The 19,175-nt window shown below is 34.0% G+C and overlaps 1 protein-coding gene across 1 annotated transcript; it reads right to left on the bottom strand.

The window, feature by feature from the left end:
- Positions 1-4,116: 4,116 nt before the first annotated feature.
- On the bottom strand, positions 4,117-6,087 carry LOC135128384 (cytosol aminopeptidase-like). The gene has a single exon (XM_064055295.1). It carries the CDS (start codon positions 5,984-5,986, stop codon positions 4,337-4,339), a length of 1,650 nt encoding a protein of 549 aa, XP_063911365.1. The 5' UTR covers positions 5,987-6,087; the 3' UTR covers positions 4,117-4,336.
- Positions 6,088-19,175: the final 13,088 nt, after the last annotated feature.

Here is a 19,175-nt window from a genome sequence, read left to right on the forward strand (position 1 = left end):
TCAGGTTGGCAACATATTTTATTATGGCATTCCTCATTGGCATTGTCAATTGCGAACTGACATGCTAACATGCTGCCAATGATTGAGAACTGTCAACGGTACTAGATGTGGACCAAATGTGGCTTTCCTTCCTTCTGATACCCCAAACATCCCGCCTTAAATTGACATGTGAAAAAAAATTGAAAAGCACGAGCGCAGTTTGGGGCTCCTGGTTGTGGCTGTTCTCCCCCCACGACGGTGATTCTACTCTATCGGCAAGCACATACCACTCAGGACCGCTCTATCACGAAGACACGTGTCATGCTACCAGGTATTGCAACAAAACGCGAGCGTCACGTCATCCCGACCGCTCCCCTGACCTCTATTCAAGACCTGTGTCTTTTGTACAGATGGCGCGATCGCCAGCTCGACAAGGAACCGCGCACTTCGCTTCCGCCACGTGCTCCTGTGTTATTTACCACAGTTTTATTTAAATGTTCCATTTCTATAACTCTGATATTAAATTACAACCGAACAAGTGTTAAAGTTTCAAAAGAACAATAAACAACATTTAAATTCGCCATACACTCTCGTGAAATTTGAAACAGCAAAGAAATCTCATCCGAGATTAAGATTGGACATCAGACAATTTATGTGATGGAAGCGTTAATCAACAAAATATTTACATGGTCAAAAAAACTAGCAAAGATTTATAAAACAAAAAAGATCTGGTGTGTAGTAAAACTTGTGCAAACAAAAGAAATTACGTGAGGTTAGGAACTGCAGAGCATGAAAATTTACGTTCAATAAATTATACAACAAAGAAAATTACTGAGGTGAGATAGAGAAAATTGTATGAGGTGAAAAATTGCAAAGCTAACAAAATTATATAAATTTAATATTTGCCACACTATCAACGATTCAAACAAAGAATTTACATGATGTTAAATTATGCCACACTTTATCAACGATTCAAACAAGGAATTTACAGGATGTGAAATGATGCCACACTTTATCAACGATTCAAACAAAGGATTGTGGGAACACGTTAAGTTAATTTAACTGCCGTAAATGAGTCATTAACAATCTTGTGTGAGGAACTAAGAAGTGTTATAATGTAACACTTCTTAATGTAAGCATAAGCATCCTGAAATCTTATTTATAACTTGATAGACAAATGATGAGTCGAGTCCTGACTAAATGAATTTCATGAAATCTCCTGTCAGGTGCTTTCAACTGAGCTGAAGTAAAGAAAAAATGAGCATTTGGTAATCCTTCTTGCAAAATCAGAAGTATACCAACGTACCAACAATGCTTGTGACTTTCTGAAACAGATTTTTTTGTAGATTAGCCTGACTAAAGCTAGATAATAATGTGATAATCCAAACATCCCGCCAAATTTGACGGGAACAAAATTATAAAATCCCCAAAAAATTCAAAAATTTGGCCCTTAATTGTGATCGTCAACAAATGTGGAACCCTAGGCTGTGTGTGTGTTGTCAGTGCAAATATTTGAATATCGCAATTTTAAAAATACTAAAAGTTATTACAGCAAATTTGAATTATGGTAGTCGAAAACCCAGTTTGTCACCTTCCTCGGTCATTCTACTCCATACATGGGTATAACACATACTCCACATTTCTATCCTCAAAAAATTGCCGCATATTATACTCCTTAGGTACCCAGTCTTCGCAAACTAGCCAGCAAGTTGTGCGTCTCATACCGACACGTGTCTTCCCATGCAGTCTCAATTTCAACTTCATTTGGGTAATGATAACACCGCAAACTTTACCTAGAAAGCGTGTGTTCCGTTTTCGCCAAGCGAACTTGTATCCTTTTTTTTCGAGTTCAAAAATCTCTCTCGAAATGATAACTATGACTAATTGAGTATTAAAATTACTTAAATTAATTACGTAATACTTTACAAATAATTTTACACAACAAAGAATTTACATGACGTTAAATTATGCCACACTCTATTAACAATTTTAAACAACAAAGAAGTCACCTTTTGGACCTCAACCCCCAAATCACATACAACAAAAAACAGACCCATTCGATAGGATCAAAATCAATATCAGCTGGTTTCGAAAATAATTAGACCTGTAAGGAAATATTAAACCCCTCCCGTGTTTTAGAGTCCACGAAGGTATGAATTTAATGGCAATTGTTCAAGGAAGTCAAGAAGTGGGTTACAATGTAATACTTAAGTAAAAAGATCCAGAAACTTTAGTTATAACTTGACAAACAAAAGAGTGATGTCTGAATAAGTGAATTTCCTAACACGTGGTTTTTATGAACAGCTTCATGACTGTAAAATTGTGTTGGAACTAGGAACAGTTGAAAAAAATTGGTCTAAAGAGTTTAGACAGTACTTCCCTCGCTGTCGGAAACATGACGACTGCATGCCTATTATGTTTTTTTTTTCGCAGTAGATTTCAAAGCATTCGGTTTTGTAGTTCCTGACTAAACCAATAAAATAAATTTACGCATTCATTTTTTTGAGTCACCCGGTATATGCAAATTCAAAAATTATGAATGGAATGAGTACAGACTCATCATATTTTGTATATTCTAGATAGGATTTATTCGGCAAACTTTTGAGCTGACGTCATCAGTTTTTTGGAGAAGATAACAAAATATATTTTGACTAAAAATTTATTATGTTTTATTGTAAAACATTCACCTATTTATGAAATGTGCTCCTTATATAATCAAAACTTATATGATCTGGAATTATTTCGTTAAGAAAAACTCCTCCTATCTGGGTAAAGTAGTAATCTTATAGCTACTGACATGATTTTATTTACTTTCATTGCACCTCCATCGTTACTAGTTGGTCTGTCATTGGGTTTGTTTTCAACCTGTTGACCAACTCACACATAATAATATTAATAATAATAATAATAATGCTCTTTATTACTTTAAAACATTTGCAAGATTTCAAAACATTCGGTTTTGTAGTTCCTGATTAACTCAATAAAATAAATTCACGCATTCATTAATTTTTTTGAGTCACCCTGTATATGCAAATCGAAAAAATTTGAATGGAATGATAAATCATAAGAAGAGACTCATCATATTTTGTACAGTTTAGATAGGATTTATTCGGCAAACTTTCGAGCTGACGTCATCAATTTTTTGGAGGGGATAAACAAATATATTTTGACTAAACATTTATTATGCTCTTTATAACCTTAAAACATTTGCAAAATTTCAAAGCATTCGGTTCTGTAGTTGCTGATTAACTCAATAAAACAAATTCGCGCATTCATTAATTTTTTTGAGTCACCCTGTATATGCAAATCGAAAAAATTTGAATGGAATGATAAATCACAAGAAGAGACTCACCATATTTTGTACATTTTAGATAGGATTTATTCAGCAAAATTTTGAGGTGACGTCATCAAGTTTTTGGAGGGGATAAGCAAATATATTTTGACTAAAGATTTATGATGCTCTTTATAGCCTTAAAATATCTGCAACATTTCAAAACATTTGGGTTAGTAGACTCAAAATTAAATTGCAAAATTTTATTTAAAATTTTGATTTTTTTCCAAAAATCTAGACGTTTCGGGTAAAAACTCAATTCGGAGTCGTAAACTACATGTGTAGGATATGTTATTTTATACAATTTAAAATCGATTTACTATATACAATTTTGAAGTGACGTCATCGCATTAGTGGTGGGGATGATTAGACAAATTTTGGTTAGCGTTTTACCATCTACATGATATTCCTAATATAAGTACAAAATTTCACAACAATCGGTCCAGTACTTTCGAAGATTATCTGTCTAATAAAAATCCGGGACGGCAGACAGACGGACAGACGGACAGACAGACGGAAATGGGAGACCTATTTCTTCGTCTTCTAGGGGTCATGAAAGATCGATAAAAAAGGTAAAAGTAGAGAGTCGGCCGACGGACTCGATTACAATACTTCCTTTGCTTACGCTCGGGAAGTAAAATTACAAATATTCCGGATATTTACTTGTCCAAATCCAAATTCATTTCCTTATGCTGTAAATGGGAAACAATACGATACAAAATTCCTTGTGTCCTTGTAATTGATTGTCCGTCACAAATAGGTAAGTGTGCATTAAACATAAAAATTAAAATAACAGTAGTCACTGATTTGTTTTAGTAATGTGCATGTTTGTTTATTTCGATATAGAATAAAACATTTACAGAGTAAAATTTTAAAATTACAACTCGTCTCCATTTCGAGTGACATCTAAAAGCCCGCGTCACATTCAAATTTATAATTTTGATTTTGTTATTTACATTATCGATGAATTGAAAGCTACTACCAAAATACACACAATAGCCAGATCCAGTTTTAATACAGTAATATTTATTCACGGTTGCAAACAAGCTGCGATAAGAATTCAACAAGTGTACGGGTAGGTCGTCCAGACATCCCTTCTCGTAAATATGGGTAGTCGTATCCGTTGCTGTACATCACCCCATGCGTATCCATATGCAGCCAGTCCCCACACGGAACAAACTCGTTCAAAAAGGCCGCCACCCTGCACGCTTCTCCATCCCGGGGCTTAAACCCTCTTCCGTACGTCTTCACATCTACAGAAGGATGATGCCTCGCTACTAGATGCGAAAAATGTTCCCACAGAGGAAATCGCCACACCCTATCACCAGTGTGCATAGAAGCGGCCAACATGTACTCCCACAACGCCTCCGAGTTGCTAAACACGCCACTGGCAGCCTTACCCAGCGACTTCTTCATGTCCGAGGTCATAGTTCCCACGTCGACGATAAGGCGGGGCCAGAAATTCTGGGCGTAGACGAGGGCGTCGGCTAAGCATAGCCGCCCACCCGTGTCCGTCGACTCGATCTTGATGCTCTTCCCGTTCATGGCCTTGACGATGTCCCCGGGCCGCATCGCAGCGCAGCCCGGCATGTTCTCGCAGAGGGGGATCAGCGCGCGAATGTTGAGCGGTAGCTGGAGACCGGCCACCGCCCTGCAGGCGGCGACAACGCACGCGGCCCCGCCCATATCCCCTCTCATCTTCTCTTGCTTGGGGCAGGATTTCAAGCACAGACCGCCGCTGTTGTAGGTGATGCCTTTGCCGATGAGGACGACGGGCCGTTCGTCCCTTGCCACCCCGTAGTAGCTGAGTTCCAGGAAGATGGGGGGCTCGCACGAGCCCTGGGCTACTGCTAGAAAAGCGAACATCTTCTGGGTTTCCGCCCAGCCTCTTACTTTCACCTCGACGTTGACGCCGGCTTTGCAGAGGACCTCCACGGCGTTCTGGGCGAAGGACGTGGGGGTCATGTAGTTGGCGGAGGTGTCCATTAGCTGTCTGGCTAGGTTTTGTGCGGCGGCTTTCTGTAGCCCGATCTGCCAACCGGTCCAGTCGCAGTCGTCCCACAGTTCTAGCTGGGGGATGAGAACCTGGTACTCTTTTTTCTTCTTTTCTTGGTACAGCCACACGCCTAGAGCCGAGCCTTCCGCTGAAGACTCCGCGTGGCCGAAGCTCTCCACGAAGATCTTAGTGACTCGTAGTTCCTGCAGGGCTCGACAGCCCGCCGCCGCGGCGATTCGGATGGCTTCTTTACCTTCGTCCATTTGCTCGAAGACGTCGTAGCCTTGGCATTCCCGGCCTAGACCCACCACGGCCACGGAGCTTATTTCGTTCTCGATGTTGTAGAATATGCGGACGACTCCTTTTTTTGGTGGTGGACCGGCGTACCTGAGCAGCTCCACGAGCCGATTACACACGTATTTGTTGTATCTTTCTCCCGTTGGAGTTAGCTTTCCGGGATCGAGGGGATCATCAGGATTGGTATATAAACCTAGGACTAAACCTGTGCTTAGGTGACTCTTGCATGGATCTTCTTCCACTTTTGCCGCCTTGTGGCAGCCTACTCCTGCTGAACTTCCCGCCAAACTCTTCCCAGCCGAGTCTCCTGAATATTTTCTGAGCACTGTTCGACTTAATACACATGGTGATTTTAAGACAAATCCAATGAAACGGAGTGCCATGTTTTACAATTGTTTAGCAGTTTTTTACTTGTACATTACTCACAATTTTAGTTTTTTGAAAAGATTTTTCATCAGTCAAAATTTTCAAATGAATGGTTTGTTTATCTGGTTACTTTGGAGATTTCTTTTTTATTTTAGATGGTATGATCGTTCTCGTGTACTTCGTATCTTGAACTATTTTGAAATGGTGACGCTGTAAACTAGAAAAATATTTCTTGGGATGCTAATTCGACAGTACAAAATTTATTTAGAAACTCAATTTCAGGAATATCGAAAAACCTGCATTTTTTCGTAAAATATTCTTGACATATTCCTTGTAAAATTTCGCAGTTGTGGTACATCGGAACTGAGCTGTGGAGATCTCTGATTTCTTTTTTATTCTTTATATCATGCCAACTATATAAAAATGACATTGTCTTCTTTATCGGTGTCTCAACTCAGAACCCCTAAAAATGTAGGATATTAAATGTTACTTCTGGGCCAGGACATTTGGCGTCTTAGAAAACAAGGCAGAATCTTACAAATTAGTAGCTGTTTGCCCAAAAGCAGACAACCGAAACAGACCTAAAACCTCTCAAAAAGCATTCATTTTTATGCACCCCAAAAGTATCCAAATATCTGTAGACCACCAAAAATTGGGTACATGAAAAAATCGTTGAAAATCACCCAAAATCATTCAAGAACAGTCTAAAAAAGTTACAAAATACCTTGTATTTAGAGATTCCAAAATGGCTTTCTATTTCTGGACCAGACCAATTGGCGTATGAAAAAAAAAGAAAAACAACATCAAATCAAAGAGGTGTATTTGGCGCCTTATTATTACAAAACAAGACAGAATCCTAAAAATTTGTATGTTTTCCCAAAAGTGATCAATCGAAAAAGACTTAAAATCCTTCAAAAATCATAATTTTTTATGCTCACAAAAAATACTCGAAAATCAATAGACCACCAAATGGGCACATGGGAAAACCGTTGAAAATCATCCAAAACATAATTACATTAAAAGCACCCAAAAAACCTTACACAACCTGTTGTTTTTAAAAACTCCAAAATGACTTTTTATTTCTGGACCAGGATGTTTGAGCACATTAAGAATCTAATAAAAATCATGGAAATTAGTCCCAAAGAGTTTTTAAAATTACTGAAAAAGAGGTCAAAGTCCATTTTTAGATACACTGAAATGGCTTTTCATTGATGGAGCAGGATAATAACTCGTAAAATAAAAAAATATATTGTGGTGACCGAATTTGAATCAAAATTTTGGCGCTGAAATTAATTAACAGCGGCGCGAAATCACATTTGAATAATTTGAATTTGAAAAAAAGAAACAAATCAAAAATTGTGGGCAACCAGGTGCACGGTAACGCTTGTTGGATAGTTGGACAGTTAATAGCGCTAGGGAATCATTATCGTTATATTTCGGTTCGGTGTAGTGGCTGCATTTGTGAAAGGACGCTGTAAGTAGCTAGGTTTAAATTAGCTGGTTTGGTAGTTAATATAAGGGAGGAAGCCTTTGTGTAACGACAATCAATCGTAACCGACGGCGCTCAGTTTCCCCAATCCGCGCGGCTAATTCTTGCGGCTTTTAATCGGAAAAATGTTAATTTTCGGGACCAACGCGGACCACACGTGCTGTAAATTTGTTTTTATTAGATATGAATGAGAGAGAAGAAAAATCAAGGAGATATAGAGATGGAGGAGGTCAAGAAGATGATCAGCGAACTTGCGACACAAATCAGAGAGTATATGAAAAAAAGTAATAAACAATTATTGAACGAATGGAATACACAGTTTAAAGAGGAGCTTAAAACAATAAGAGAAGAATTAAAGCAAACAAGAGATCAACTGCAGGAGCAAGATGAAGAAATTAGAGATAAGTATGAAGAATGGAAGAGAGCTAAGGAAGAAATGGGAAAGAGAGTGGGCGAAGTAGAAAGTCAACTAGATCGAATGGAGAGAGAAAAAGAGTAAAGTTAAAAGCGCCTACAAAATTGCAGAGAAAGTTTATGTAGTGGAATTCGAAAACAGAGAAGAAAAAATAAATGTAATGAAAAGCAAGAAGAACTTAAAAGGGTCGTCAATTTACATAAATGATGATCTGACGAAAACGAAAAGAAAAATTCAAAACAAGATAAAAGAAGAGGCAACAAAAGAGAGAAATAAAGGAAAAATGGTTAGAATGGGATATAAAAACTTAACTGTAGCCGGTAGAAATTTTGAATGGAATGAAGAAGAGGGCAGAGTTAAGAAGGCAGAAAATGTTTAGTAAAGAGGAAAAACGGAAGGAAACAAGGCAAAGGAAAAAGAAAAGGAATAAAAGATGCAGATAGCGAAATCGGAAAAAGGGAAGCTGGTACAAAATTAGGAGAAAAAGGGGTGAAGGTACTGTTTTAGAATGTCAAAGGGTTGCGAAAAAAGGAAAAGGAGTTCTGGGACTACGTGGGAAAATTTGATGTTGTGGGGCTAGTAGAGACTTGTGTACAAAGAGAAAACTAGGAGAAATTGGAAGAGACACTACCACAAGAATATGTGTGGGAATGTCAAGGGGCGACAAAGGAAAAGAAAAAGGGGAGAGCAAGCGGGGGAATAGTAATGGGAATTGGAAAAAGGAAGTAATAATAAAAACGGACTAATGAAGAAAGTAATACAGCTGGATAACAATCGATGGGAAATAATAACCATTTATAGCAAAAAGATAAACATAGAAAAGGAAACAAAAAAAAGGAGATGAAAAAATACTTATAGGAGGGGATTTTAACGCAAGATTGGGCGATAAGGGGACAAGAATAATAGATAAGGAAAAGCGAGAGAAAAGAGGATCAAAAGATAAAGCAAATAACAAATAAGGGAAAATATTGTGGCAGATAATAGAAGAAATGGGATGGGAAATTTTGAATGGAAACAAGGAAGGAGATGAAGAAGGAGAATGGACGTACGTAGGGGCTAGGGGAAAATCAGACCACATGCCTCTAGAAATAAAAATCAAAGGAAAATAGCAAGAGTACGAAAAACAAGAGAGAAGAAACGAAAGAAAAGGAATAGAAAAAAGAATATGGGATGAAGAGGGAATTCAAAGATACAGAAGAGAATGTAGTGAGTTGAAGAGAAAAGCAAGGGAAAAATTAAGAAAATGGAAGAATAACAAGGGAAGGAAAGAAGAGTACCTAAAAGTAAGAGAGAATTATAGGAGAAAATGGGAAGAAAGAAAAAGAGAAAAACGAGAAGAAGAAGAGAAGACAATAAAGTCGCTGAAAACAGAAGAAGAAGAAGTATGGAGATATATAAACAAGGAACGGAGAAGGAAGCCTGAAGTCAGTAGTAATACATGAATGGAAAAGACACTTTATGGAATTGTTGGGAGGTTGTGAGGAAAAATGCTGCAAAATAAATAAAGAAATCACAACGACGGAGGAAATGTGGAGAGGTTCGTAAATAACAGAAGATGAAATAGGAAGACAGATTCAAAGACTGAAAAGAGGAAAGGCACCAGAAGAGGATGGAATCCAGAACGAAGCGTGGATGTTCGGGACAGAAGGAGTGAAAGAAAGGATATGGGAAGTGGTAGATGGAGTTTGGAAGGGAAAAGGGTTTCCTCGGCAGTGGAGAGAAGGTATAATAATTCCATTGTTTAAAAAGGGGTAAAAAAGTGATGTGAAGAACTACCGAGGGATCACCTTGCTCAATACGGCTTACAAGATATACGCAATGATACTAGATGAGAGGTTACGAAAGGAGATGGAAGCAAAGGGTATGTTACCAGACGGTCAGGCAGGGTTTAGGAAAGGAAGAGGTACATCCTGCGGTATTTAGTGTGAAGAGAAATAAGGACAGAGGGTGGACGAATGTACGCATTGTTCATAGATTTCAAAGCAGCGTTTGATAGCGCGAATAGAGAGAAAATGTGGGAGTTTTTGAGGAGAGAGGGAGTAGATGCGTACTTGGTAACGAAAATGGAAGAAATATATGAAGAAACAGTAAATACGGTGAGAGTGAATGGAATAGAGAGCGAGAATTTTTATACAAATAGAGGAGCGAGACAAGGATGCCCACTTAGCCCTGCATTGTTTGCAACTTATCTAGGACATATAGATGAAATGTTCAGAAAAGCACAGACAGGAGGGGTGGTAGTCGGCAAAGAGAAAGTGTGGTCGTTGGCGTACGCAGATGATATGGTGATTGTGGCAAAGAAAAGAGAAGAAATGAAAACAATGATTAAAAGTTTGGAGAAGTACGTACAAAAAAAGGAATTGGAAGTGAATGTGGAAAAAACAAAAATGGTGGTGTTTGGGAAGAAAGTAAGAAAGGAGAAGGAAGAGTGAGCATGGAGAGGAAAAAACATTGAACAGGTGAAAGAATTCCAGTACTTAGGTTATACATTAATGAGCAATAACTCAGATAGAGCCGATATTCAAGAAATGGTGCAAAAAGTGAACAAAGTAATAGGAGTAGTATGGGGAATAGGAGAGACAAAATGTGGACATGATTATAAGAGAAGAATGATGATGTTTGATAGCTTGATCAAAAGTGTATTTATGTGCGGAGCTGAGATTTGGGGATGGAGGGAATATGAAGAAATAGAGAGAGTGCAAGAAAAATACTTGAAATGGACATTGGGATTGGAAAGTATACGCCGAGAGAGTGGGAACGGGTAAAAGAACGGTCGGATTTGAAGAGAAGTTCAGTGAGAGAGGTGATTGTAAAATATTGCAAGAATGTTGGAAAGAAATAAGAAAGGAAGGGGGAAAACATGTTTAGAACGAAAGAGGCAAGTATTATGGAGGAGAGAGATATGGAATGGGAAGGAGTATGAAAGAAGAACTGAGTGTGACAGATAAGGATATAGATAAGCAAGAACGCAGATCGAGAATATCGGATTCTAGATCTAATCAGTGGCGTAGCTAACTTCCACTGCGCCCCCCCCCCGCAGTTTATAGTAAGCGCCCCCATACACCAAATTTAAAAAGTAATATAAAATTAATATGAAATTACTGGTTTACCAGTAGTGGCGCCGAATAGCACAGATTTACAAATAATAATAATTTATACACATAATAATTTTTAAAAATTGTTAATTGATTATACTGGCTTCATTCGACGTTGTCGAGAGTTCATAAATTCGCGTATGACACTGTCGAGATCTAATTTTTGGGATCGATCACACTCAATGCTAAGTTGGTTAATCGTGTTTGACTTATCGTGCTTCCCAAATATGATTTAATTAATTTTAATTTAGAAAAAGATCTTTCTGCCGATAAAGAAGTCACCGAAATGGTTAAAAATAGAAGTAACGCAGCGCAAATATCTGGTAAACTACTCGTTAAAAAATTATTGTCCATAAACAGAAACTTAGCAATATCTGTAATTTTAGTTATTTTTTGCTGAATAATTTCACCAACAACAATGTTTTTAAAACTAACGATTTGCCCACAGATTGCACTAGAAATATCTTCTTCGTATTTATTTGCCAACTTTGATGCTGCCTCCACCAATTCTTCGTCTGTACTATTTAACATTTCCTGTGGTTCCAGAAAAGAAAAATAGTTTCTGACGTTTTTCATGCTTTCAAACCTATCTTTAATTTGAATGTTTAAAATATCAAGAGCAGGATAGAAAACGGTTGTTTTAAATTTTTCAGTGGGATCTTTCAAAACGGTATCTTCATATAATTCGTCATGAAACAGTTTTACTCTTTTCATACGTCTATTTGAAAAAGAATTGTTAATTTTCCAGGTATCAGCACATTTCCTTTATTCCTCCATTATTTGTTCAAAATTGTCACGTATACTTTAAAATTTGTCTTTTAGATGTTCCATCCATTTACAAGCCTCATCTAAAGTAATATTTGAACTCTGTAAAGTTTTTGAGACCAAATTGACATTTTCTAAAATTTTGCATTGAAATACTAATAGAGCAACAAATTCAAATGAATCCATTTTTTTACGAAGATCTATAGCTTCATCCATTTCACTTTTCTTTTTTGACAAACAGCTCATATCTGTTGAAAGATTATATCTAATAGCAATTAGAGAATCAAATTTCGATGACCAGCTGGTGGGGCATAACTTTTTTAAAGTTTTTTTTATAACACACTTATCATTTTCTTTCATCTCAATGTTAAGTTGTTGCCATCCATTCTTAACAGAATCATTAAGGACTAAATTGAGGTTATGTGTAGCGCAATGAACATATTCGGCGTAATGATGTTGTTTCAAGTTCTTCCTTTTTTTTTATATCATTTTCCCGATTTTTTAATTTTCATTTTCTGGATTTTATATCACAATTTTTCGTTTATTCAATTTTTCACATTTTCAAATCCTCGATCTTCCAATCTTCAATATTTAGATTTTACAATAATTTTCGTGTTCGACCGCAATTTTTCGATCTTTAAGTTTCTCAATTTTTAATCTTTCGATTTTTGAATTTTCCGTTTCTTCAATTTCTCAAGTTTTTAGATTTCTCGCAGCTTTCGTTTTAGAAGAACGTACACCTGATATCTTATTATTAAGCGAACATTGGCAATGCATCGACCAAATTCAGTTTATAAATTTGGAAAATTATTCTTTATGTTGTAGCTTTTGTCGGGATAAAAATAAACATGGAGGGGTAGCGATCTATACTAAGAATAATATAAGGTCTACAACTTTACTAGAATTTCAGAAACAATCGGTAGCTAACATCATTGAATGCTGTGGCATAGATATATTGGACATGAACCTTATCGTTATTGCTTTGTATAGGCCTCCTTCTGGAAATTTTAACCTATTCTTAGATCTTTTAGCGGATATGCTATCCATAATTCCCTATAACAAAACAATTATTGTTACAGGTGATTTTAATGTAGACTTCTTGAATGACTCCCCAGATAAAAAGTACTTATTAGATTTACTAATGACATTCAATTTAGTTCATCCATATCTGAACCGACTCGGAATCATGCCTGTCTTGACAACATTTTCATCTCTGCAGACACCCCCCGTTATTACACACAAGTGTTAAATCTTAGTCTAGCTGACCATCTTGCACAAGAGATAGGTATTTCCAAAAATAATTCCCCTAATCAAAATAAAAAACCACCTCACTACAAATCTATACGTAATTTCAAAGAAGAAAATTATCAACATTTTTACGATGCACTGAAAAATCAGGACTGGTCCCCATTATATGATATAACTGACACTGAAGCAGCTTTTGATTTTTTCATGTCAATCTTTAACAGACTTTTCGACTTGTCATTCTCAATAAAACAAATTAAGTGCACATCTAAGGAACACAAAAAAAAGTGGATTACACCGGAAGTCCGTAACTTAAAAAAGACTGTTTCCCTATATGCAGATCTTAGTAAACACTTTCCCATTTTTAAAGATCAATTCAAAAAAATAAATAAAGAATATCAAGAGGTGTTAATAAAATCAAAGCAAAATTACAACGAACACAGGTTACTCACATCTTCTAACAAAAACAAAACAATGTGGGAGATTATTAGAGAATCTTCAAATAAAGTAAAAACAAGGGGTGAAATACGAATCTCTGAAAATGGACATGTCTTAACTGACCTAGCTTGTGCTAATCTGTTCAATAAAAATTTCTCAGAATTGGCTCTAAATATAATTGACGATAACACAGTAAATAACTCCGATTTTCTACTTAATAACATTGATTTATCGCCCTATAGTTTAAATTTTTTACCAGTCACAGGTTCTGACATTCTTCAGATCATACACAAACTGAAGAATTCTAAATCTGCTGGACATGACGAAATACCTAATAGCGTCTTTAAAAAAGTGGGAAAAACTATTTGCGAACCTATAGCACATATTATCAATTTGTCGTTATTAAATGGTCATTTTCCCAACTCCCTAAAAAAGGCTATAGTAGTTCCACTGCATAAAAAAGGTGACGACCAACTAATCACCAATTATAGACCTATTAGTATTTTATGCAGTCTATCTAAAATTTTTGAACACGTTATTAACAATGGTATTACATCTTTTTTGACAACACATCAGTTAATAGATCCTTCGCAGCATGGCTTCACAAAAGGAAAAAATTTAGACACAGCATTGGCAGCTTATCTTTCTATAATCTCTACTTGTATAGACAAAAACATTCCCTGTCTGGGATTATTCATCGACTTCACGAAGGCCTTTGATTGTGTAAGTCATTCCCTATTACTCAAAAAATTAGAACGATACGGTGTAAGAGGTGTGGCCTTACAGCTGTTTAGGTCCTATCTATCCGGCAGAACACAAAAAGTATTGGTAAATAACACCCTTTCGGCAGAAGTAGGCATCACTGTAGGAGTGCCACAAGGATCTATTCTTGGTCCTATTCTGTTTATAATTTTCATTAATGACCTATTAATGCTCATCAAAAAGTCTTTTAACTGCTCAGTAATGTCATATGCTGACGACACTAATTTCATAATCACAGGTGGCGATACCACTGAAGTCATTAATAAGGCGACAAATATTTACACTTTGGCACAAAAATGGGTCACAAAAAATAAACTTTGTATTAACCACGAGAAAACGACATTTACTTTTTTCTCCAATACCGTAAATTGTGCTGAATTCACACTCAATTTAAATAATATAACCATTGCGTGTTCGCCGTCTATCAAACTACTGGGTATCTCCTTCGATAACCATTTAAAATGGTGTTCATATATAGACCATCTATGTTCTAAATTAGCGTCTGTCTGCTATGCTCTCAAAAACATAATGAGACAATGTAACTTCTCCACGGCAAAGCAACTTTATTTTGCTAACTTTCAGAGTCTTCTAAAGTACGGTATTACGCACTGGGGCCTTTCTCCTGATTTTAACCGTGTATTCATATTACAAAAAAGGGCAGTAAGAATTTTAGGGGGCCTAAAAAACCGACACTCTTGTAGATCAACTTTTCACCAACACGGAATCCTGACGCTGCCAAGCTTATATATATGTGAAATTTTATCATACACATACAAAAACATAAACAACTTCAAAAATAATAGAACAGAACACGAACACAATACAAGACACAAGGATTTGTTGTTACCAAGACAGCACAAGACAGCTCACTATCAGAGAAGTTTGCATTTTAATTGCTGCAAATTTTTTAACAGTCTTGACTGCAACATTAAAAATGCGTCTAATTTTCTTGTCTTTAAATCTGAAATAAAAAAATTTCTATTAAAAAAAAATTATTACGCAATTAGCGAATTTCTAATATAGCATATCCGCTATATTTTATTAAATGTATAAGTTTCTAATGTACTGTACCTTTATGTTAATTGTTTTGCTTTGACAATTCGTTCTTAAATCTATTATAATTGTTGTGTAGATTTTTCTGAAAGTTAATAAATTATTATTATTATTATTATTATTATTATTATTATACTTTTGCGTTTTTTCATTTTGAGTTTTCAATTTTACAATTTTTCTATTTTATAACTTTTCCATTTTGTTTATTCGGAAAGTAGAAACTTCGAAAAATTGAAAACATGGAAAATTAAAAAATTGGAAAAAATTGAAAAAACAAAAAATTGCAAAATCGATAAAACGGAAAATCGAATGGAATTTGTTTTTACAAATTTTTAACTTCGATTTTTTAATTTTTTTAATCTGTATTTCAATTTTTCGATTTTTGGAATTTTCTGTTTATCGATTTTTTTAGTTTTTCGATTTTTCCATTTATCTTTTTTTTAAGTAAATATTTCAATTTTGAATTTTCTGATTTCGGCCTATTTCGATTTCTCGATCTTTTGAAATCTCAAGTTTTCGATTTCGATTTCTTGGTTTTTCGATTTTCAAAATTTTCGATTTTTCTAGTATATATTTTAAATTTTCGATTTTTTAAATTTTCCATTTTGGCTTTTATAATCTTTGTTTCGATTTCCCGATTTTTATTTTTTAATGTGTTTCAATTTTTCCATTTTTGGAATCTTCGATTTCTCATTATCTCAATTTTCCAATTTAAAAAAATCTTTCGATTTCTCGATTTTTAAATTTTTGACTATCTCAATTTTTCAACATCGCAATTTTGGGAATTTTTCAATTTCTTTATTTTTCAGATTTTCCATATTTTCATTTTCCCGATTTTGTAATTTTCATTTTCTTGATTTTGTATCACAACTTTTCATTTTTCCATTACCTTTATTTTTTCAATGTTTCTTTGGATTTTATAATTTTTTGTTTATTTAATTTTTTACATTTTCAATCTTTGATTTTTTAAGTTCTTGGTTTCCAATTTTTTTATTTTTCGAAGCTTTCATTTTGCACTTTTTCAGTTTTACAATTTTTCTATTTTATAATTTTTCGATTTTGTTCATTCGAAAAGTTAACAACTCGAAAAAGTGAAAAATTGAAACAATGCAAAACTAAAAACCGAGAAACTTAAAAATCTAAAAAAATTAATGAATCGAAGAATGGGAAAGAAGAAAAACCATTCGAATTGAAAAATTGGAAAATCCAAAAATTGTAAAATCGAAAAATTATAGAATCTTGAAAACTGTCAAGTCCAAAAACTGTGACATTCAAACACCGAAAAATTGAAAAATTTCAAAAACGAAAAACTGAAAAAGTGAACAACTTTATAAATTATAATTATTAGGAGTGTTACATAATTAAAATGAAAACTAGAAAAACTGCAAATGAAAAATTAAAGAAACGGAAAATTGAAAGCCGAAAATTGAAAAAATAAAGAAAATTAAAAATCCACGCGAAAAATTGCAAATCGAAAAATTGACGAAATTAAAAACTGAAAACTCGTGAAATTTGCAAACTCTAAAATTTGAAACATCTAAAAGTTGGAAAATCAAAAACTGAAAAATCGAGAAATTGAAAATTTTCAAAACTGAAAAGTCGAAAGATTGAAAAATCGAAATTTTGGAAAATCGAAAAACCGAGGAATTCAAACTGAAAAAGATCGAGAATTCAAGATGTCGAAAAATCTAAATATCTAAAATTTAAAAAATAGAAAAATTACAATAACGAAAAATCTAACCTTAAAAAAAACACAAAATTAAAAAGTCGAAAAATCGAGAAATCGAGAAATGGAAAAATGAAAATTTAGAAAAACCAAAGATTGAAAAGCATAAAAAAATTAAAATCGGGAAATCGGAACGTAAAAAAAAATAAAATCGAAAAATTGAAAAATTTTAAATTTAAAAATTCGAAAACTTGAAAAACCGAAAAACTGGAGAAATGAAAAACTAAAAAATCGACAAATTGAAAAATCTCAAAACTGAAAAGTCGAAAAATTGAAAAACCCAAAAATCGATTTCCGGTAAGTCGAAAAATCAAAATTTAAAAAGTTGAAAAATGAAAATATCAAAAAACTGAAAAATATAAGACATTCTCAAAATTGAAATGTTGAAAAATTGGGAAATCGAAAACTTGAAAAATCCAGAAATCGAAACAAAGAACGAAAAGTAAAAACATTTTAAAATCGAAAAAACGAAAAATCAAGATGTAAGAAATCAAAAATTCTAAAATCGAAAAATTAGAATACACATTAAAAAGGTTAAAATCGGGAGATCGAAGCATAACAAATCATAAAATCGAAAAATGGAGAATTTTAAAAATCTAAAAACTTGAAGAAATAAAAAATTGAAAAATGGAAAAGCCGAGAAATCGAAATTAAAAAATTGAGACATCAAAAGATCCGAGAAATGGAGAAATCGAAATAGCCCGAAATCGAAAAACCGGAAAATTTAAAACTGAAATACACATTTAAACTTAAAAAAAAACGATAAATCAAAATATTCAACATTCGAAAAATCAGAAATTTTAAAAATCGAAACACCGAGAAATCGAAATATCAAAAAAGTGAAAAATTTTAAATTAAAAAATTGGAGATATTGAAAAATCCCAAAATTGGAACAACGAAAACTTCAAAAATCGATAAATTGGAAAGAGGAAAAATCGGAAAATCAAACAACTGATTAATAGAGAAATTGAGAAATGTAAAAATGAAAATTTAAATAAGGCAAAAATTGAAAAATTGTAAAACTGAAATATCGAAAAATTAAGTAAACTAAAAATCGAGAAATCAAGAAATCGAAAAATTGTAATTCAATTTTGTTTTATTTTTCCACAAAAATTTCGATGTCGAAGATAAAAATTCAACACGGATTCATAAACCATAGGTACACTGTCACTTTTTTTAATTTATATAACATTTATTTGACAAAACTGTAGAACTGAAGAAACGAAAAATAGAAACATTGAAAAACTAAAAATCGAGAAAAAATTAATGAATCAAAGAACGAATTAAATCGAAAAATGTAAAGTCCAAAAACTAACATTCAAAGATCGAAAAATTAAAAAATTCCAAAAACGAAAAATTGAAAAAGTGAACAACTCCAATAAAAATTATAATTATTATTACATATCTAAAATGAAAACTAGAAAACCTGCAAATCAAAACTTGAAGAAACGAAAAATTGAAAACAAAAAAAATTGAAAAATCCAAAAACTGAAAAATTTCAAATTGAGAAAAAGAAAAAATATAAAAACTCATTCCTCGCGCGTTAAAATATCTCGATTATTAATCGCCTTTATTAACAAACTTGTTCGTTAAATAGTTATTAATTTACCTGATCTCATTTTCAATTCCAATTCTTTAAAAATTGCACATTTTAAAAAAATATATCGGTTACGTTACGGTCTGCGCCCCTTTTGACGCTGCGCCCCCCCCCGCATTGCAGACTATAGAAAAATAGTAAAGGATGAAGTACCAAAGTACACACACAGAGAGAGTATAAAGGTGAAAAGAATGATGGTGAGATTTAGGTGTGGAAATGAAGAGAAAACAATAATTTTTGGATGGATGAAAATGACAGAAGGTGTAGGATATGTTGGAGAGAGGGAGAAACAATAGAGCATATGCTGGAAGGTTGTGAAGGATTGAGAGAACCAGGAAAGTAGAGAAGTATGGAAGATAAGGGAACTATGGCAAGGGGTGGACAAGTAGAAAGAATAGAACATTTATTATACATATAAAACTCGAATATTTATTTTATTTTATTTATTTTTATTTTTATTGATTTATCTGATGTAGATTAAGTTAATTTGTACCCCTACTGGGAATATTATTAAGGCTGTAAGGCAAATAATAAATTAATACTACTACATTAGATATGAATAATATTTCTTTACCTATAATACTGAATTTTTTATTATATTTGATGAAATTTGCCTGAGAT

This window comes from Zophobas morio, unplaced genomic scaffold (genome assembly GCF_036711695.1).
Source record: "Zophobas morio isolate AGI-343-1 ecotype UQ-CSIRO unplaced genomic scaffold, CSIRO_AGI_Zmor_V1 ptg000012l, whole genome shotgun sequence".
NCBI lineage: Eukaryota > Metazoa > Arthropoda > Insecta > Coleoptera > Tenebrionidae > Zophobas > Zophobas morio.

Coding starts and splice junctions, on each gene's coding strand:
- LOC135128384 (XM_064055295.1), bottom strand. CDS start 5,986: ATGGCACTCCGTTTCATTGGATTTGTCTTAAAATCACCATGTGTATTA.